The 22044-nt window shown below is 36.8% G+C and overlaps 1 protein-coding gene across 5 annotated transcripts in view; it reads right to left on the reverse strand.

The window, feature by feature from the left end:
* MMS22L (MMS22 like, DNA repair protein) overlaps positions 1-20110 on the reverse strand; it is a 124524-nt gene extending 104414 nt beyond the window's left edge. For 2 of the 5 annotated variants that reach the window (XM_023650837.2, XM_070223573.1), the window contains exons 1-8: positions 19894-20040; positions 19166-19344; positions 18008-18133; positions 16478-16527; positions 5745-5832; positions 5472-5649; positions 2443-2533; positions 672-802 (exon numbers count right to left, since the gene is read on the reverse strand). In XM_023650837.2, the coding sequence (XP_023506605.2) occupies positions 672-802; positions 2443-2533; positions 5472-5649; positions 5745-5832; positions 16478-16527; positions 18008-18133; positions 19166-19329 (828 nt within the window). In that variant the 5' untranslated portion in view covers positions 19330-19344; positions 19894-20040. Of the gene's footprint in view, positions 1-671; positions 803-2442; positions 2534-3903; positions 3925-5471; positions 5650-5744; positions 5833-16477; positions 16528-18007; positions 18134-19165; positions 19345-19893 lie in introns of those variants that run through there. The other 3 variants (XM_001503849.6, XM_070223574.1, XM_070223576.1) reach the window with 3 other exon arrangements.
* Positions 20111-22044: the final 1934 nt, after the last annotated feature.

The raw sequence follows: 22044 nt of genomic DNA on the forward strand, positions 1-22044 counted from the left end.
ATTGTAAACATATAGACTAGATTTAAAAGATATTGATAACAAATACATAAAACACAATCTAAATTCTAAAAAATTATAAATTCTTATTTCCTATAAGATTAATAATATAACCTGAAATAAGTGATAATAATCTACAAATTTCCATTACATGAAAATGAATGTGCACTATATAGCACCTTTAAATCACTGTTTGCATTAAACACTCAACAATAAACACAATTTAGTAAAAACACAGTTTCCCTCATGCTTCTACACCTTTTATGCAAATAAGCAAACAAACTCTCCCTTTAAATTTGTCAACTAACTTCAGTTAAGCACTCATTTATTTTATTATGTAACAACCATACAACAGATTATTAAAGGGCTGGCCTCTCCTATTTGAACCCTAGTTAAATTTCCACTCATTATCATAAACATTCTATTTATTTACTTTTGACAAGACGGAAAGGCTATTAAAAAAAAAACAGCTGTAAAACACTAATTCCAGCCTGTTCTAAATGTTTAAAGCAAATTCTTTTCCCATTCAACTCCCAGATAATAGTAAATATAAAATTAGGAGAATTAACAAGTAAACCACTTTAGAATAAATGCTTACAGATAAAACCACATGTATTAAAGACTGACTACTGCCATTAAGTAGCAAAAATACAAATAAACACTTCAGGCATTACCTTGTCATACCTGTTGAGTGACAGGCTTATTAAATCACAAAGGAGATTTTCACAATGTTCTTCAAATAGGCTGACATTGGTTAAATTGTCACCTGCCAGGTTCACAAACTGATGACTGTATACAACTTGTTCTAAAAATATAATAAAATAAATTCTATTTAAAATTACAGTAGATTTTCCTAATTCAGAAAGAAAAAAGTGACTGTATACTTTCAGATTAATTTATTACATATACAGTCAAAAGTAAATTTTTTGCAAATAAAAGTTAAATTTGAGGACAACTCCTTTCTTATATGAGCAGGGATAAACATTACCTAAAAAAAGTTTTCAACCTTTCCATGTACTATTGAATAATTTCCCTTTTCTTACCGTGGCCATCTTTGTAAAGTAACAATGCAACGTTAATTAAGAGAAAAAAGTAAAATCGAGGAAATACCAGAAAATCTTCACCAACCTTTCTAACCAATAAAGCCTTTAAGACATTATTCTTTTAATAAACACTAATAAACTAACCACGTACAACTATTTTGTGGTGCGAAATAGAGCAAACCAAGGTAACAGATACCAAAATTTGCACGTATATCAGAGTATGTCCACCTGAGTATTGCTCTAAGGAAATATTTGAAACACAGTCCACATGAGAGGAAATTATATATTTGTGTACATCTTTGTATGTTTGTGTGTATGTATATATATATATGTGTGTACACAAACACATACAAATATGTATTTTTGTATTTATTAATTCACTGAAAAACAGGTATTGAGGTAATGGGTATCTTTATAAGATAAATAACTAATAATTTACTTTATAACTAAATATTATTTACAGAATATTGCCAAATGGATAATGGAACCTAAAGATGCCAAAGGGAAGAACAAGAAATAAATAGGCAAATATGAAATAAGGAATTACTAGCCATAATACATATAAATTCCTATTAATTAATTAAATAAAAGCAGGAAAATTTGCAAAAGATAATGAACAAGTAATTAATAAAGCAAATATAAGAAGACAATGAAATTAGGCAAAGATGTTCGACTTCACTGGAAATCAGGAAATTTCAAAAATAGAGATTCAGTATCATTTTTCACGTTATTTGGCAAAGAATAAAAAAATGGACAATATCCACTAATGGCAAGAGGTTGAGGCAAAGGCACACTCACAGCGTATATAAATTGGGGAAACTTACTGTAAGCGACAGAGCAGTGTATATAATATTAAAACTGCACTGCGCCACTCCAATTCTAAGAACCTATTCTACTGAATAACTTGTACAAGTATTCAAGGATGTATATATACACAAGGAGGTTCAGTGAAATATTATTTGTAATATTAAAAAAACCCAGAAATAACTGAAATATTAAAAAGCGGGCTTGGCTAAATAAACCATGGCAGATCCATAACATACAGCTCTTAAATGAATAAAGTAGAACTATATGTACTAACATGAACAGATCTCTCAAAAACTGTTAAATGAAACACAACACAGGATAATATGATGATACCATTTGTCATTAGAAAGAAAAACAGAAATCCTACTTATGAGTTTCTATACATGAATACTGATAGTAAGTAAGTATGGAAAGATAAATGGACTAAGCTATTCCCAGTAGTTATCCTTGGAAAAAAGGAATAAGACTTTCACTTCTTACTTTGGTTACTACTTGCTTTAAAAAAAAAAAAAAAAAATCAGCATTTATTGTGTAATTTTAAGAAACAATAACAGTTTGGATTTAAAAGACATGAATCAGAAATCCATAAACTTACTCAATTTTTCACCAAGCATGTGAAGAATTTCCAGCACCAGCCAATGGATATCTAAGTGGAGATGTAATAAATGCCATGATGGTGGAAATAGCTGTGAATGACATTATCAACTGTGACTGAGAATTCATATTACTTTACTAGGTACTTTATAGCATGTAACAACATTCTTCCATAAGCACAAGGATAAAGAACCAATTAACCTACTACTACTCAAAAGCTCAGAGAAAACCTTTGTCTTGTTCATTAGAGGATTCTTTCACTGGAGATTTTTGAAAGCAGGATATATTTTCATCTAATGGTTTAAGACAGACCCCACATCCGTGCTGCTGAATAGACTTGTACAGTAAAGATCCCTTCCAACCAACCTCTGATTCTACCTCAGATGCAAGGCAGTAAAAGAATTTTTTTAAACGACTTATTTTCATGATTTTGTTTTAGACTTCAGCTAGCAAATACGTTTTTAAATGTAATGAGTACCCAGGAACTCCTACAAAATATTTTAACAGGAGAACTTTAGACTGTCATTAAACATCGCTGTCATGCCCATTAAGAAACTGAAGTTAAGAGTGATATAGAAATTTACCTCTCAAGTCACGCATTAGGATTCAAATCTAATTCTATCTGATTCAAAAGCCAATGCTCTTAAGTACTGTGCTAAAGTAGGTTATCAATAACTTTCTTCTAGTCAACATTTAGTATCAGTGTAAAAATAAGTACAATGTTACACGTGTTCTATTAAGACAGCTAGGAAGAACGATGGAGAGGGGACTTGCTTTATCAACTATGTAAATAAAATAAAATGCTAGACTAATAAAACAGTATTGGCTCAGGAATAGATAATAAACAGCAAAAATAGGGAAGAGAGAAGTGGATAAATTGGATATCTCAAATCAGTGGGGAAAGCATCGATCATTCAACAAAAGACAGGATTATTAACTCATTTATTTGCAAGAAACTAAAGTTAGAATGCCCACTTCACAGTATTATGTTTTAAAAGAAGATGAATTAAAACGATAAATGTAAAAAACAAGTATGTTTGTAACAAGAGCAGAAGAATGATACAAAGGAAAAAATTAACAAAATAACTATATAAAAATCTTAAACCATCTACCTAGCAAGTCAGCTTAACTGCTGAAAAAGACAAGATAAATGGATGAAAATATTTGCAACATATAATACCCAACAAATAATATCTCTAATAAAAAAATTCCTAAAAAATAATAAAAAGACAGATGCTTAACTGAAAATATCAAATAAATCAATAATTTTCATATATAAGATGAGTAAAATAGAAATATATAGCGGCCAGCCCCGGGGCATAGTGGTTAAGTTCACGCACTCTGCTTTGGTGGCCCAGGGTTCCCTGGTTCAGATCCAGGGTACAAACCTACACAAGCTCATCAACCCATGCTGTGGCAGTGTCCCACATACAAAACAGAGGAAGAGTGGCAGAGATGTTACCTCAGGGACAACCCTCCTCAAGCAAACTGAGGAAGACTGGCAACAGATGTTAGTTCGGGGCCAATCTTCTTCACCATAAAAAAAAAAGAAAGAAAGAAATACAAGAAGTCTTGAAAGATGCTTTTGATTTTATGTTTTTGCTGTTGTTTCAAAACGGTATTTTAATGTATGATGTTTTTTGCTTACATGTTGAAGACTACATTCCCCTGCTTTTAAAAATTTAGTCTTCTGATCTTCAAATAAACCATCTTTTCAAGTATGCCTAATTAAAAAGTTATGAGAGGCAAAACCTACCTTAATGACCCTTGCACACATTCTTTATTTCTGCTGCTAGAAAAATTAATTTTTATTTTCTTAAGCACTTGATGGATATCCAGAAAATAAAAACCAGTCCAATTTATAGAGACGTTTGGTACAACATCTCTCTCCTTACAAACTACCCATGAATCTTTACTGACATGATTAAAAGTAATATATATTTGTTTTCCATGGATTGGATGCACTAACCCATGAATTCAGTTGGAACTCTATTTAATTTTATTTTTACATATATTGATCCCTGATAAGAAGAGTAAATTTTTGTTGCTAAATTTCACAGAAATACATAAACATTTAATTGTACCTTATATTTTGGCAAAGACATGTTTGTAAAAACTGAGTGTTGTTCAATTTGGTGAAATCAAATAGAATGGAAGAGGTTAAGAGTTGAGGGAATGAGGAATTATAACTTGTCATTCACAGAAGCTCACATTTCCCTAGGAAGAATCTGTTAATTACATCCATAAGCTGGGTCATGCTAACAATACGAATTTCTTTTTTTGTGTCTGTGAGGAAGATTAGCCCTGAGCTAACACCTGCACCAATCTTCCTCTACTTGTATGTGGGATGCCTCCACAGCATGGCTGAGTGGAGTAGGTCCACACCCAGGATCCGAACCTGTGAACCCAGGCCACCAAAGCAGAGCGCACAGAACTTTAACCACTCAGCAACAGGGCTGGCCTCCAATATGAATTTTTAAAAACCAAATTTCAGAGGGAACGATTATCACAGGTTGAAAAAAAGGGCATAGTCAATCTTAATCACATTCTGAAAAGTTCTCAAGTCAGAACAGATATAATGATGCGGTTTTGGAAGAGTAACTTTATAAGTGATCTTCTTGAATCTTACCATAATATAAGCTAGGGTTTGCCCAAACCTTTATCAATGGCAAAGATACAAATTTTAGAAAATAAAGGTTATTTTATTGGTTTTCAAAATTTTAAACATTTACACTGTTAAAAACCGGAATACAGAATAGCTATCATTGATTCAGTATATACTATGTTTAGGCATTTATACATTTTAATTTACTAATTCTCCCAATAACTGTGGGAAGCTATACCAATTTTACAGATGAGGAGACAGGCAAGAGCCACTTGCCCAAAGGAGGAATAAAAAGAGGAGCCAGAATTTCAACTCAGGCAGTCTGGTTTCAGAGCACTCTTGACTAATTTCCATTGTTCTTGAATAAATATTCTGTATGGGGAGAAAAAACTGATAATTTAAAAATTGAATGAAACAAGTCAAACCTTAATCTGGTTTTGATTTACAAATACTCCTGGATTAATACTGGGAAGTTCAGATAGATGTCCAATATACAAGAGTAATCCTTGAAGCTCGTCAACCAACACAGAGGGAAGTTGAGCCTCCAAAGCCTCGTAGGGATGGACAGGAACATGACTCTCAGCATTCCGTACTTTCAGGTACCTAAAAAATGATTAGATACAATAAACAACCAAAGTCTGGATGAATATGCACTCAGAAATTCATGCGGTAATCAAAATATTCATCTGACATCCTACCTGAAGATGAAAACTTTAATATAATGAAGAAATGTTACACACTGTTGCCTAATACTGTCTGCTTTGCAGTGTAGGGTTGATATCTTCCCTAAAACCAAAATAGACATTGTTAATCAGAGCTTAAATAATTAACCAGTGAGCAGTTACGAAAAAGTTTTGTAAGCCATAAAAGCAGCAATTCTCTCTTCTTTGTTTTCACTGATTCCTATATGGTTCTTGCCATCCTCCCAAAAATGCTCTTATTAAGGTCACCAGTGAAATCCACGTTGTCCAACGTACTGGACACTACTTGTCCTCCAGTAACTTGCCCTTGCAGTAGCACTGGCTACTCCTGGCTTCAATGACACCACATACTGCCAGTCTTCTTTCTTTCTCACGTGTCCTTTCTCCTACCTCTCCTCTAGTCGCTCCTCCTCCTCAATTCTACTAAGAATACTGGGGGCCCTACATGACTCAGTCCTGAGTCCTCCCCTCTCCTGACATCTCTTCCTACATGTGTGATCTCATCAGTTTCTTTATCTTTAAATGATGATAACTCCAAATGGTTTACCTATATTCCAGACCTCTCCTTTGCACTCCAAGCCCTTACATGCTGCCATGTTTTCTCCACCCAATATATGGGGCCAACAATTGATTGTATGTTATTCTTGATTCTTCCATTTCCTTCAAACTCATATCTAATCCATCAGAGCCCTATTAAGTTTATGACCAAAATATACCTTTGAACTATCCATTTTCCTTATAATCTCTCTTTTTCATTGAAGTATAGTTGACACACAATACATTCATTTCAGGTATACAACATAGTGATCTGATACTTTATACATTACGAAATGATCATCATGATATGTCTAGTTAGCATCTCTCACCATTCAAAGTTATTACAATATTATTGACTATATTCCCTATACTATACATTACATCCCCATGACTAATTTCTTTTATGACTGAAAGTTTGTTCCTTATACTCCCCTTCACCTCTCACCTCCCTCTCCCTCGGCCATCCTTCCACCTCCCTCCTCTCTGGAAATCATCAGTTTGTTCTCTGTATCTATGAATCTGTTTCTGTTTTGTTTTGTTTATTCATTTGTTTGTTTTTTTAGATTCCACACATAAGTGAAATCATATGGTATGTCTTTCTCAGTCTGACTTATTTCGCATAGCATAATATTCTCTAGGTCCATCCATGTTGTCACAAATTGCAAGATTTCATTCTTTGTATGGCTGAATAATATTCCATTGTGTCTGTATATCTATATCTATATATATAGATATACGCCACAATTTCTTTATCCAGTCATCTATCAATGGACACTTAGGTTGCTTCCATATCTTGGCTACTGTAAATAATGCTACAACGCACATAAGGGTGTATATATCTTTTCGAGTTAGTGTTTTCATTTTCTTCGGATATATACTCAGGAATGGAAATGCTAGATCATATGGTAGTTCTATTTTTAATTTTTTGAGGAACCTCCATATTGTTTTCTATAGTGGCTGTACCAGTTTACAATCCCACCATGAGTCCACAAGGGTTCCCTTTTCTCTACATTCTCTCCAACACTTGTTATTTCCTGTCTTTTTTGATAATAGACATTCTGACAGATGTGAGGTGATATCTTACTGTGGTTTTGATTTGCATTTCCCTAATAATTAGTGATGTTAAACATCTTTTCATGTGCCTGTTGGTCATCTGTATATCTTCTTCAGAAAAGTCTATTCAGATCCTCTGCCCATTTCTTAATTGGGTTGTTTGGGTTTTTTTTTTATATTGAGTTATATGAGCTCTTTATACAGTTTGGATATTAACCCCTTATCAGATATATTATTTGCAAATACCTTCTCCCACTCAGTAGGTTACCTTTTCCTTTTGTTGATGGTTTCCTTTGCTGTGCAACAGCTTTTTAGTTTGATGTAGCCCCATTTATTTTTGCTCTAGTTGTCCTTGCCTGAGGAGACATATCCAAAAAAATATTGCTAAGATCCATGTTAAAAAGTTTACTGCCTATGTTTTCTTCTGGGAGTTCTATGGTTTCAGATCGAACATTTAAGTCTTTAATCCATTTTATTTTTGTACATGGTATAAGAAAGCGGTCCAGTTTCATTCTTTTGCATGTAGCTATCCAGTTTTCCCAAAACCATTCACTGAAGAGATTGCCTTTTTCCTGTTGTATATTCTTGCCTTCTGTGTCACAGGTTAGTTGACAAACACGGGTTTATTTCTGGGCTCTCTATTTTGTTCCAATGATCTATATTTCTGATTTTATGCCAGTACCATACTGATTTGCATACTATAACTTTGTAGTAGTTTGAAATCAAGAAGCATGATACCTCCAGCTTTGTTCTTCTTTCTCAAGATTGCTCTGGCTATCTGAGGTCTTTTGTGGTTCCACACAAATTTTAAGATTATTTGTTCTAGTTCTGTGAAAAATGCCATTGGTATTTTGATGGGATTGCAGTGAATCTGTAGACTGCTTTGAGTAGTATGAACATTTTACCAATATTAATTCTTCAAGTCCATGAGCATGGATCTTTTCATTTATTTGTCATCTTCAATTTCTTTCGTTAATGTCTTATAGTTTTCAGACTCCTGGTCTTTCACCTCCTCAGTTAGGCTTATTCCTAGGCATTTTATTCTTTTTTATGTAATTTTAAATGAGATTGTTTTCTTAATTTCTGTTTCTGATAGTTCATTACTAATGTATAGAAGTGCAACAGATTTATGCATATTAATTTTGTACCCTGCAACTTTACTGAATTCATTTTTTATTTCTAAGTTTTTTGGTAGATTCTTTAAGTTTTTTTAAATATAGTATCACGTCATCTACAAATAAAGACAATTTTACTTCTTCCTTTCCAATTTGGATTCCTGTTATTTCTTTTTCTCACCTAACTGCTGTGGCTAGGATTTCCAATGCTTTGTTGAATAAAAGCGGCAAGAATGGGCATCCTCATCCTGATCCTAGAGGAAAAGCTTTCAACTTCTCACTGTTTCGTATGATGTTAGCTATGGGTTTGTCATATAGGCCTTTATTATGTTGAGGTACATTCCCTCTATAACCACTTTGTTGAGAGTTTTTATTATAAATGAATGTTGGATTTTGTCAAATGCTTTTTTTGCATCCATTGAGATGATCAGATAATTCTTATCTTTCGTTTTCTTAATGTGATATATCATACTGATTGATTTGCAGATGTTGAACCATCCTTGTATCTCGGGAATGAATCCCACTTGATCAGGGTGTATAATCCTTTCAATGTATTGTCGGATTTGGTTTGTTAATATTTTGCTCAGGATTTTTGCATCTAGGTTCATCAGGGATACTGACCTATAATTTTATTTTTTTGTAGTGTCTTTGTTTCATTTTAGTATCAGGGTAATGCTGGCCTCATAAACTGAGTTTTGAAGATTGTGCTCCTCTTCAATTGTTTGGAATAATTTGAGAAGGATAGGGATTAACTCTTCTTTAAATGTTTGGTGGAATTCACCTGTGAAGACTTTTGGTCTTGGACTTTTGTTTGTTGGGAGTTTTTTGATTACTGATTCAGTATCATTGCTAGTAATCAGTCAATTCAAATTTTCTATTTCTTCATGATTCAGTTTTTGAAGACTGTATGTGTATAGGAATTTATCCATTTATTCTGGGTTGTCCAATTTGTTAGCATATAATTGTTCATAGTAGTCTCTTATGATTCTTTGTATTTCTGTGCTACCAGTTGTAACTTCTCCTCTGTCCTTTCTAATTTTATTTATTTGGACCCTCTTTTTTTCTTGAGAAGTCTGGCTAAAGATTTATCAATTTTGCCTGTCTTTTCAAGGACCCAGCTTAGTTTCACTGATCTTTTCTATTGAAAAGTTCTTTTTCTGATTCTTTTAGGTGTAAAATTAAGATTTATTTGGGATCTTCCTTGTTTCTTGAGGTAGGCCTGTACAGCTATGAACTTCCCTCTCAGAACTGCTTTTGCTGCATCCTATAGATTTTGCAACACTGTGTTTCCATTATCAGTTGTCTCAAGGTATTTTTTAATTTCCTCTTTGACTCACTGGTTGTTTAATAACATCTTGTTTTGTCTTCACATAATTGTTTTTTCTCCAGTTTTCTTTTTTAAATTGATTTCTAGTGTCATACTGCTGTGGTCAGAAAAGATCCTTGATATGATTTCAATCTTCTTAAATTTACTGAGACTTGTTTTGTGACCTATCATGTGGTCTATGTTGGAGAATGTTCCATGTGCACTTGAAAAAAATGTGGTATGTTAAAGGTCCCTACTATTATTGTATTGCTTTCAGTGTCTCCCTTTAGGTCCATTAATATTCATTATATATATTGGTGCTCCTATGTTGGGTGCATATATTTATAAATATTATATCTTCTTGCTGGCCTGACCCCTTTATCATTATGTAGTGCCCTTCTTCATTTCTTATTACAGTCTTTGTTTTAAAATCTATTTTGTCTGATACAAGCATATCTACACCTGCTTTGTTTTGGTTTAAATTTGCATGGAATATCTCTTTCCATTCCTTCACTTCCAGTCTGCGTGTGCCCTCACTTCTGTAGTGAGTCTCTTGTAGGCAGCATATAAACGGTTCTGGGGTTTTTATCCATTCAGCCATTGTCTGTCTTTTGATTGGTGAATTTAGTCCACTTATATTTAAAGTAATTATTGATGGGTATGTACATATTGCCATCTTGTTAATTGTTTTCCAGCTGTTTTTGTAGTTCCTCTCTGTTCCTTTCTTCTTTTCTTGCTTTCTTCCCTATGGTTTGATGACTTTCTTCGGTGTTATGTTTAGATTCCTCTCTCATTTTCTTTCATGCATTTACTATAAATTTTCTCTTTGCAGTTACTGTGAGGTTCATACAGTCTCTTTTAAGTTGATAGTAACTTAAATATGAACACCTTCCAAAGTTTTACCATTTTTACTCCCCGCTCTCCATTTCATATTTTTGATGACACATTTTACATCTTTTTAGTTTAGGCATCACTTTATTAATTACTGTAATATTAGTTAACGTTACCACTTTTGTCTTTTGACCTTCAAAATTGCTGTATAAGTAAATGATCCACTATCTTTATTAAAAATTTAACTTTTCCAGTGAGATTATTATTTCTTATGTTTTCTTATCATTAATTAGTGTCTTTTCAGTTTAGAGAAGTCCTTTTAACACTTCTTGTAAGGCAGGTTAAGTACTGATGAACTCCTTTAGATTTTGCTTATCTAGGAAACTTTTAATTTCTCCTTCAATTCTAGTTGATAATCTTGCCAGGGAGAGAATTCTTGCTTGGAAATTTTTTCCTTTCAGCACTTTGAATATGTCATGCCATTCCCTTCTGGCCTATAAAGTTTCTGCTGAAAAACATCTGCTGATGGTCTTTTGGGGTTTCCTTTGTATGTAGTAAAACTGTTTTCTCTAACTGCTTTTAAGTTTCTCTCTTTATCCTTAACTTGTACCATTTTAATGATAATCTGTCTTAGTGTGGTTCTCTTTGGGTTCATCTTATTTGGAACTCTCTCAATTTCCTGGACCTGAGTGTCTATTTCCTTTGTCAGATTAGTGAAGTTTTCAACCATTATTTCTTCAAATACTTTTTCTGGCCCTTCCTCTCTCTCTTTTCCTTCTAAGATCTCTATAATGCAAATGTTACTCCATTTGATGCAGTCCCAGAGGTCACAAGGTATCTCACTTTTTAAAATTCTTTTTTCATTTTGCTACTCTGGGCGAGATTTATTGCTTTGTCTTCTAGCTCGCTGATTCATGTACCTACTTCATCCATCCTGCTGTTGAAGCCCTGCAGAGTGTTTTCTATTTGGCACTTTGTTGTATTTTCTATCTCTTTGTTGAAGTTCTCACCGTGTTTATCCAGTATTCTCTTGAGGTTGGTCAGCACCTTTATGACCATTACTTTAAACTCTATCAGATAGATTGCTTACCTTCATTTTATTAAGGGCTTTTTCTAGAGATTTGTCTTGTTCTTTGGTCCAGAACATATTCCTATATCTTTTCATTTTGTCTGACTCTCTGTGTCTGTCTATATGTATTAGGCTAAACAGCTATCTCTCACAGTCTTGAAGGAGTAGTCTTGTGTAGATGATCCATGGGGCCCAGAAGCACAATCTCCCTGGCCCACAGGAACAAGTGCTCAAGGGGCATCCCTTGTGTGAACCACATGCCCCTACCAGCTGTGGCAGTGCTGTGGCTGTGGCACAGTGAGGGCAGGGTGTGATGGGCTTACCTGTCCCAGTTGTGGTGCAGCTGCTCTGCAGGGTGGCAGGGCACAGAGCAAACCCACTGAAGGAGGTCACCAACAATGGCGCCCACCAGCTCTGTCAACAGCAAGTTAGAACAAGGTTGCAAAACTGGCTCCCACCAGTGTTTCTGTCCCTGGAGAAAGTCACTGTAGGTTCCTACCTCTCTGGCAGCCACTTTAGGATTAATAAGTGGGTCTCCCTCACTTATGGTCTAGGTACTTTCCAAACTGTTGCTTTTCCACTGGATCTCAGGGTAAGTGGGTGCACATGAGCCCTTTAAGAGCAGGTTCTCCATTCCCTAGAGTTCTATGTTTCCCCTAGACTTAATCCCTGGTTATTTTCAAAACCAGACATTTTGGGGACTCATCCTTCTGATGCCAGATCCAAGCGTCAGAGTGGCACAGTCCTTTCACATCTTGAGGGAAAGTTTCATATTTTTGGTGTCCCTGTCCATTTTTGGGATACCATGCCTGGGGTGGGGTCCTGGGCAAGACCGAGTCTCTGCCTCTCCTACCCTTCTTGATGCATCTCTTTTATCTTTTATTGTAGAAGCACTGCTTATTCAGTTCGCAGATCCGTTTCAGAAGAAATATATTCCATATGCAGTTGTAAATTTGTGGTGTCTGTGAGAGGAGATGAGTTCAAGGTCTTCCTATGCTGTCATTTTGAATCCCCTCTTCCTATAATCTCTTGATTTATTGCAACAGGGCTCCTAACAGGTCTTCTCAGATCCTTGTTTGCCCCTCTATAATCTAAGTACAAAACTGCTTTAAAAATATATCAATTTCTGTTCCTTCTAAATCAAAATCCATGAAAAGATAGCTACTGTATTTAGAATGAAATCAAAACTTCTTATAATGATTTATAAGGACCCAAATGACTTACTAATAGTGCCTGTCTTTCTCCCAACTTCCAGTCATGCCATCTTTCCCTCACTTTAACATTTACATCAGTAAAAATTATCTGGGTGGTTATTATGTACAAAACAGTGATAACTACTATAGTGAAAATGAGTAAGAGACAATCACTAAACAAAAGCAAAGAAAATGTGATCAGAATTACAGGCAACAAATTCTCATCCATATTAAACATACGGCAAAACTTATTTCTAAATTTAAATTCAAATGAGCAAACATGGCCACTCCTTTGGCAAAACCAACAGGAGTATCAATGTAAAGATACTGTGCAAATATGTAAATATTAAATAGTGCAGTGCATTTTTATAGCTTAATTATATTTCACCTACAAAAGTCATGTGACCCCCAGTTTCACACTTCTCAGTCCCTAAAGGCATTACTCTCATAAAAACTGCTGTGAATGCCTGCATCCAGCCAACATGGAGTAAAAGGATTAGATTTAGCCACCTCCCACCTTAAACTAAAAAACTAGGAAAACAACATAAAACAAGTGTTCAGGCATTGGACACAAGACAACACAGGACTGCTATCCCAGAGAGAAGATAAGTCCCAAGACTGCATCAGCTTCGCACCTAGATAGTTTCCATGCTGCAGCACAGAGAGAGAGAACCCAGAGTCCAAATCACTGTGTTGAGAAGACACAAGATCTCAGTTTAGAGTGGTCTAAATTTGCAGGGCAAAAGTGCCAAAGAAGAAAAAAGCTACAGAAAAAAGAGTTCTGGAAATGGACAGAGGATCCCCACTGAGTCCTGGCTGAATATCGATCTGTTCAAGCACGAGAAAAAATTACCAGAGGCCAGGGGAAAACACAAGAAAACAATTCTCCACAAGGCTTACACAGGCCAGGAAACAGTTCAAGTTCCCACCAGCAAGAATGAAAAAAAGTCATAATACACCAGAAAGAATCCTCAGAAGCCTAACTAGAGCTAAATTAACATTAGATTAAAGGCTACTTTTTAAAAGTCCTAACAAAATTTAAAAGAAGCCTCAAAAAGATCCAATGGATTACAAGTACTCAATGGCAAGCCAGAACAAAATTCAACACTAGTTATAGGAGTACAAGAAAATCCGGAAAGCAGCAATGTAAAATCTATAATGTCCATCACACAATAAAAAATTACTAGAGGTTGAAAGAAGCAGAAAAATATATCACAGAATTAGGAGGAAAAAAATCAATCAATAAGAACAAACCCAGAAATGAGAACAATGAAAGAATCCACAGTCAAAGAAGTTAAGAACAGCGGTTATACACACACTCCAGGTGTTCAAGATGGATGAAAAAAAGGACAGAAATGGAGAATTTAAGAAAATCCAAATGATATGTCTAGGGACAATAAAATACAGTATCTGAGAATTAGGTAACACCAACAGCTATGTTTAAGAACAGGTTCAGCAAAACATACATTATTAAATGTTATTTTGCCTCAACTAGAAAGCAATCTGAGGAATATAATGAATATGAAAACAAGAACCATACGCACTTCAGTAAGTGACCCCACATTAGGGGTTTTCTGGGGAAGGTTGAGGGCCAAGGCTAGCCACGTGAGTTCATTAACAGAGCCCTGACAAAGGAGCATGGCAGGGGTGAGCTGATCTAGGGATAACCCTTAATATTGCTAACATATCCAACAAACCTATCATTAAAAGTTTTTTAAAGCCACAAAAACTGCCAAAATGTCAGTGTAACAAACAAACATTTCAACAAACAGTCCACTGTAGTGGATTTAGGTCACTAAGTGCTTTTCAAGGAACGATTTTGTATAATAAACGCCTTCCATGCACCAAATTTAATTAAGTTATTCTATACAGTAAAAGTATTTTTGCTGTTCCCAACTATAATACTTTAGAGGCTCCCCAGGGGTTTCAAAATGAAATTCTGACTCTTTGGCATGGTTTACAAAGGTAATTGCAATCTCCTCCCTTCCAAATTCATCACTCCCACACACACTCTGATCCAATCAAACACAATTACTATTTACTTCCTGCTCTCTGAACTTTAATGTTTTTACACACCTCAGTGTCTTTTTCTATATGGTTGTTTCTACCTGGAACTCTTCCTGTCCCCAAAACTTTCCCAGAATCTTTTGCCTAGCTAATTTCTCTTTATCCTTGAAGACTCCAATGTGGCGTCACTCCATGATGGGCACATAAACAGATGAAGCCCTTGGCTCCCGCAACAGCCTGCACATGCCTCTGTCACCACACTTTTCCATGTACCATGCTGACCAAGCGTGCATGTCTATCTGTCCGACTCACTGCCAGCTCTTCAGCAGCATATTTTTTCACTCTGATCCATCAGCGCCTTACACAGCACCTGGCGTGAAGCAGGGACTCAGGTGATAATAAGACAATAATACTCAACATTTACTGAGCACAGACTGAGAAAACAAATAAAACGGCCCTGACAGCTGATGGCTAACAGCTAGGCCATGATGTTCCCTACTAAAATTAAACAGCTTCCGTAAAATATACAAAATAATCAGGCAGGGCCACTCCATGATTATGGTGAAACAAGACAAAAACAAATCCTCTCTGTAATCATGTCTGAAGAGAGAAACAAGGCACTATGCAATCACACACACACAAAAATACAAAAACAGAACATCCCCTTCCGGCTAACATGACTATTGCTTCTTTACTAATTAGAACTCTCTCTAGCATCCCTTTGTCCCACCTACTAGATTAAAATTAACATACTCAATCATCAACATGCACCTGCTTAACAACATTCAATCCGGAATAAAGTCCTATCCCCCTTAAACTCCATCCAAATTAGCCAGCACAAGCCCAAATCCCATCACAAGCCCCTCCCTCCTCCCTGCTTACTGAGAAGCCCCACCTGTTCCTCATGATGTGTATTTCCTCCTTGCTTCTGTAATCTACTAAATCTTTCTTTGACCAAAGGTGTGTCAGGTGATCTTTAGCTGCTGGGTATCACTAACAAGAGACACCAGGCTAAGCACCTAATTTGCATTATGTCATTTAACTCTCACAAGAAGTCAGTGAGGCGGGAACTAGTACCTGGTGTGAGATCTACAATTAGCTAGGGTTGGAACTCAGGCTGACCACAGGGCCATGATTCTAAATACTACACTGCACCAACACTGCTGGAAAGGAGAAGCAGTTAGCCTGCACTAAACCACAATGCCCCGCAATTCCCTTCACTATCTTAACTATACCAATCCTCAAAGAATCAGTAGTCCACTAAATGTCACAAACAGAAAGCAGAAAAGCAGAGCAAGAAGACAACAAAGTCTGGCACTTTCTATTTCAAAGTTCTCCGTCCCACTCCCCACCCCCAAAGCAAGTTACTAATTCACTTCAGAGATGTTTAGCCTTAAATAAATTTTACCTACAGATTTGGCAAAATACTATAAAGCTCAATCACAACAAAATTCAAGTGTCCTACTTTTTCTGAACATTAAATACACTGTATACTTAACTTCTGACCTAATACTTTCTCCACGATGATATGATATCCCAATTATGCATCAAAGACCCATGTGTAATTTACTGTAATAGAGCACCATTCCTTTTTGCCATTAAACACACTTAAAACTTACCAAAATCACAGCTGGCCTGTAATAAGGTTTCCAAGTTGTACAGTTGTTGCCTAATTTAAAAAACGTAAGGTGAGAGTTAATTTTAGAATAGTTTAAAGCACGTAACAATTACATAAATAATGTTTCCAAATCTATTACAGAGCTTCAATGATTCCCATTAGTGAATGATGTTTAATACTTCGTGAATGTTTATTACAGGGTCAGCTTCAGGTAGTGAAGACTGAGAGAAGATAAAACATGCCTTTGACTGACCTTTCACAAATAACCTATTAAAAGTTGCATATCTCAGAAACTATATCAAATATCATAGATTTCACTATCAATGAGATACTGTTTATATCTTTAAGAATTTTAAAATACTTATATAAAACATCCTAGGTTAACAGTTACCTAATGAAATGCTAAATTGTATCATATAATAATACAATAGGAGTTCAGAAAAGAAACTGAATTATACAGACTAGAGTTATTAGGGAAAGCTATATTTATGATGTTCCACTTTCATTCCTGAAAGTAATCTTATCTTGCCATTCTTCCTAGTTGCCTTTCAACTCCTAGAAGATTGACCCACATCCAAGACCCATGTCCTGGATAAAGACTCAACTCATTCTGTAATGTTTAGGATTACAGAGAATCACTCACTCAGCCTATTCTCCCAATAAAACATATAACATGGTACAGACACAGTGATGTCTCTTCACAAGGTCTCCACCCTTCCATTTCCATTTAAATATACCTATATACACTCTGATGTATTTTTGGATAATAATTTGCCTTCAATAACTGACTCCATTTCAAAAATCATCTAAAAGCTGAATAGGGACTGGTTTTTAAATGATAATGAATTATTTCAATTTTGTTAATTGTGATAATGAGATAGTGTTTATGTTAAAAAAAGTTCCTATTTTTAAGAAACACATACTGAAATATTTAGGGGTGAGATGACATGATGCCTAGAATTTGCTTAAAGACACTTAAGGCAAAAAAAAGAGGGGAAGGGTCAGATGAAGGAAATGTGATAAAACCTTGAGGGAGAGTATGTGAAGGATCATTATACTATTCTCTCTACCTTTGTGTATGTCTGAAAGTTTTCATTAAAATTTTTTAATGTTGTCCAAATTAGTCATATTAATTAATCATATTTCAATTGCAGTCTGAAACATGCATTCGGAAAGCCTGAGTTCATTTGCTAAAAATCACTGAAAGACTATAGCTATCAAGCAACAAAAGTATTTTAGCTTTCTTCCAAAATTATACTACAGTTTAAAGCCTTAAAAATTGTCTTTAATACATGATGTCAAATACAGAAGAATATTCTGAGAAAGAATAAATATTCACTTAAAAACACTCATTAAAATCATTACTCCATCAAACATTACTGCTTGATTGTTGTTACTGATAAGATAATCAAGTGAGCAACATGCACAACTCTACTGGTACTTTTGTAATATCAGTATTAGAAACCATTCAGCAATGTAACTTACAAAACTGAACAGTATCTACACTCAAATGCAGTTAAAAAAAACATACCTGAATAAATGAAAGAGCACTCTAGACGAATTCACTAATGCTGTTTCAGTAACCCACTGAATGCCAAATATTTCCACTGTATCCTCTTCAAAATTAGTTGGTAAAGGATCAAGATTCAAAATTAATCTGAAATGCAAACTCTGATTTAGTCTCATAAAAAGAGTGCTAAATCCCATACTGAGAGAATGTCTTTTTTGACATTATGTGAATCCATATTATACATGGCATGCCAACAATGAGGTTATAAAGTCAGGATATGCCGTAGTATCATGTTACATATTCAGGAATACTACAGCTAGATTGTATTAAAAATTCAGTCCTATCTAGTGATTAAAAAAACAATAACTAAAGAGCAATGTAACTTAAAGGAAAAACATGAAAAGGAGTCTGGGAACATACTTTTGCCTGTCTTCAATAGTGGTCTTCAGTTGTAGAATTTCATCCTTTGAGGGGACATTTAACTTTAAAATAGCTAGAAGTTATTCTGTGTAATCCCTTTTAACATCTCAAACAAGGTACAACTATAAAATCAACAAAAATGGTTTCCATTATGACTGAAATTGGTTCAGCAAGTATTCCCAAAATATTTCAGTAACAGCAGTTTTACTACAATATGTGTACATCTGCCCAAGGCAAGAACTTTGAAGAATACCATTCCTGTGGACTTACACAATCTGGGGTATTTATTAGAAAGTTTCCAAAAAAAAGTAAATCTGTAAGACTTCTATATGTGTAGACACAGAATTAGAAGAAACTTGGGCAACAAAAAAATGTGTCTTACTTAAGAATTACTGAGAAGCTCCGGAATATTATTTCATGTTTTGGAAGGAAATATTTCAAAAAGCTCAGGTAGTTCAGAATTCACTTTAAGTAAAAGGGAAGTTAGTGGCCAGCTCCCTCCCCGAAAACTGAAGTAGCAGTGAGGTAAGAGGACATCACGTAGCACGGAAGTTCCTCATATCCAAAACCCTTTTAGGTACGTCGTAAGCAGGAAACCAGTAACAGAGCTAAAAGCTTGCATCCGTATAATACACCAAGCCGATTTACAAAAACATGGCTTGAACATCAAAGTTTGACTGAAATCTTAATTAAATAACGTTCCTAACAAACTGAAGAAAAATCTGATGAGGGAAAAAGCAAGTCTGAGTTTTTACCTACCGCTTAAGGGCTCCGCTGGAAAGGTAGGACTCTCCAGAAAAATGTTTTCCTCCTCCTCTGTCGTCAAAAGCACAAGAAAAGCAAGGAGGTTTGCACCATTCTGTCCCCAGCTCTAATTCCAAGCTGTCGGTCAGGAACGTCGACGCAGCAGAACAGTCATCCATTGTTTAATTCATGTCCTGAAATGTTTGGGGTTCATTAGAATTGTCATTAAGGGCTCCAAATAAGTTGTGATGCGATCCCTGGAAGTGAGGCGGGCCGAGAGCATGGGGTGACCTCATAAAGTTCCCAAAACGTTCCCCAGCACAAAGAAAATAACCGGGAAGCAAATCTCAACAACTCCCCTCCGCCGACTCCCTGAGATCGAGGCTGCCAGAACTCAGACGGAATGCATCCCCGACAGGCTGCGGCAGAAACTTAAAATTCCTCCTAGGTCGGAGCCTGCAGGCCGGGACAGGGTGAAGAGGAAAAGATGTCTGCAGGACAGATCCAGCTACAACTCCCGAGCCCGCCTCGACCTGTGCCCTCGGCTCCATTACTGAACCGCACCGAGCCGGCAGGGTCTTGGAAAGCTCCCTTGCAGACTCGGGGCGGGATCAGGAGGGCCCGGCGCCATCCCCACTCCCTCCCAGCCGGGGGTCAGGGCAGCAGCCGGCGCGGGGCGGGCACAGGGCGAGAGAAGTCGGCGTCTTGTGCACCGAGCACCCCTTGTTTGGTGCACGTCGTACCTGCTCACACTTTCAGTCCCCGACATCCGCCCAGGGGGTCTTGACCAAGCCCCGGAGTCCGTGGGGTTCGGAGTCCGAACCATGCAAAATTCCCGCCACGGCGCGCCCGCGCTCAGGAAGGGCGGGGCTACGGCGCGGCCCGCCCCCGGAGGTCCGCTCGCGAAGTCTCCACAGGAATCGCCCGCGCTCTGCGAGTTCTCGCGAGAGTCTGCCGGCCAGGAGCGCGGCGCGCGATACGCCTTTTCTTTCTTTCTGTCTGTTTTGGAGCTTTAATTGGTGCGTCCGGCCGGAAGGCGGGGCCTCGATGGGAAACAAAACTGATACGGAGGCTGAGGTGAGCAAGGCCTAGGGACAGCGGGGTTATCCTCGGGCAGAGCTTGAGGAAAGAGCCCTGGTCCTGTGAGTCCCGAGCGGGTGTCTCCTTCACACCCAGAGCCGCGCCATCCCCTCTTCTTCTGGCGCTGGTGCTGGCCACTCTTGTTGAGAGCGAGGATGCCTATTGTTCATCCAGGCAATTGCAAAAATGAGGCTAATCCGGTGTATGGAAACACTGAGTAGGTCAGATGGTTTTGGCTTTCGGTAGAAGACTGTTGCTCCTCTTTTTTGCAACACTTCTGGACGGGTTTAAGTCCCCTAAACCTGGACGCTTTTGTAAAGTATAGCCTATTCTCAGCTTTTTCATCTTTTGTAAATTTTTCAAAAAAATCTACTCCTCAAAAGATCTTTCGATCTAAATCGGAGGTAACACATTTCAGCATATCACTGTCTTCAGATTCAAGAAAAACATGAGAATTTCTCATTCTAATGCCCTGCCGTAGAATTTTAAGCATTCGCCATTGTCCATTCCTCCGCAATACCGTTTGTCCTGCGTTTAACTCCTGTATAGGGAACCTATCATAATTCCTCTGTTTAAAACCAAATACCGCACATTTTCTGACAAATGAGATGAAGTGGGAAAAAAACACAATACGATCTCTATTCCGACTGCAACCTAGGGCTGCTGTGGTGAGCGCTATGTCTGCAGCTCCTGTACCATGAGACCTGATGCTTAACGAGGGACCACTGCAGCTCATTTCTGGTCCATGGGGAGTCTAGCATGTCACATAGTATCATCTACAACAATCCCTAAGAAACAGTGCCTAGGTATGAGAATTTGGGGCGCTGGCAATGTGTTTAAGAGTTAACAGATAGTCATTATTTCTTCTTCCTCTAATGAAAACATCCAAATAGACCCCTTTTTGCTTTTTCAAGTGCCTGATGTTGAGTGATGAACTTGGTTGAACCAGTGAGTAGGATGGGAAGAACCAAATAATTTCTACATAAATAATTTAAGCTAGTACTACAGCACATGTTATATCAGTAAGAATCCCCAGCAGTTAACAAATGGCATACTGAAGAGAGGTTATTAAAGGGTGCTTAGTGAAAGGGCTGTTTACAAAGATGTGGACAGGGTTACCAGAAAACAAAAAGTGATGGTGAAGCACCCAGAACTAATCATAGAGTTATTATCACCCTTAGGCCTGAGGGGTAGGGGGAAAGAGAGATTACCAGAGCCCAAGGAGACTTATTACTGTAGGAGACAGCCACCTGCCTGATAGTCACCTATGGTGCCTTCATAGAGGAACATAGCCACTACCAACCTGCAGCCCAGCAGGGAGGAGCTGGAAGGATTAAGTACCCAAACATCTTTTCTTCCATACTCCGGTGTCCAGCTAGTGTCTCTCATTGGCCAAAATCAATTTAAAAACAGAGAGCAAGAGTGCAATCTATAAAAGTCAAGGCTGAAAAAGAATAAAGAGTGAATCTGGCAGAAGGGTCAGTTTTATCAAGAAGGCATAACAATATTAAATGTGTATATATCAAAAAACAGAGTTTCACTGTACTCAATAAAGTGAAAAATACTATTATAGGAGAAATACTCAAATCAATAATTAGAGATTTCAATACTTGTCTCTCTGCAACTGATGGAACAAGAAGATAGAATACGAATAGAGATACAGAAGACTTAAACAGCACTACCAACCAATTTGACCTAATTGACATTTATAGGTGAGGAACCCAACAATGTAGAATATGTTCTTGACGAGTGCACATGGAATATTCCCTAAGATAGACCATATTCGGAGCCAGAAAAAAATGTCATCAACTTTA

Source organism: Equus caballus, chromosome 10 (genome assembly GCF_041296265.1).
Source record: "Equus caballus isolate H_3958 breed thoroughbred chromosome 10, TB-T2T, whole genome shotgun sequence".
In the NCBI taxonomy this organism is placed as follows: Eukaryota; Metazoa; Chordata; class Mammalia; order Perissodactyla; family Equidae; genus Equus; species Equus caballus.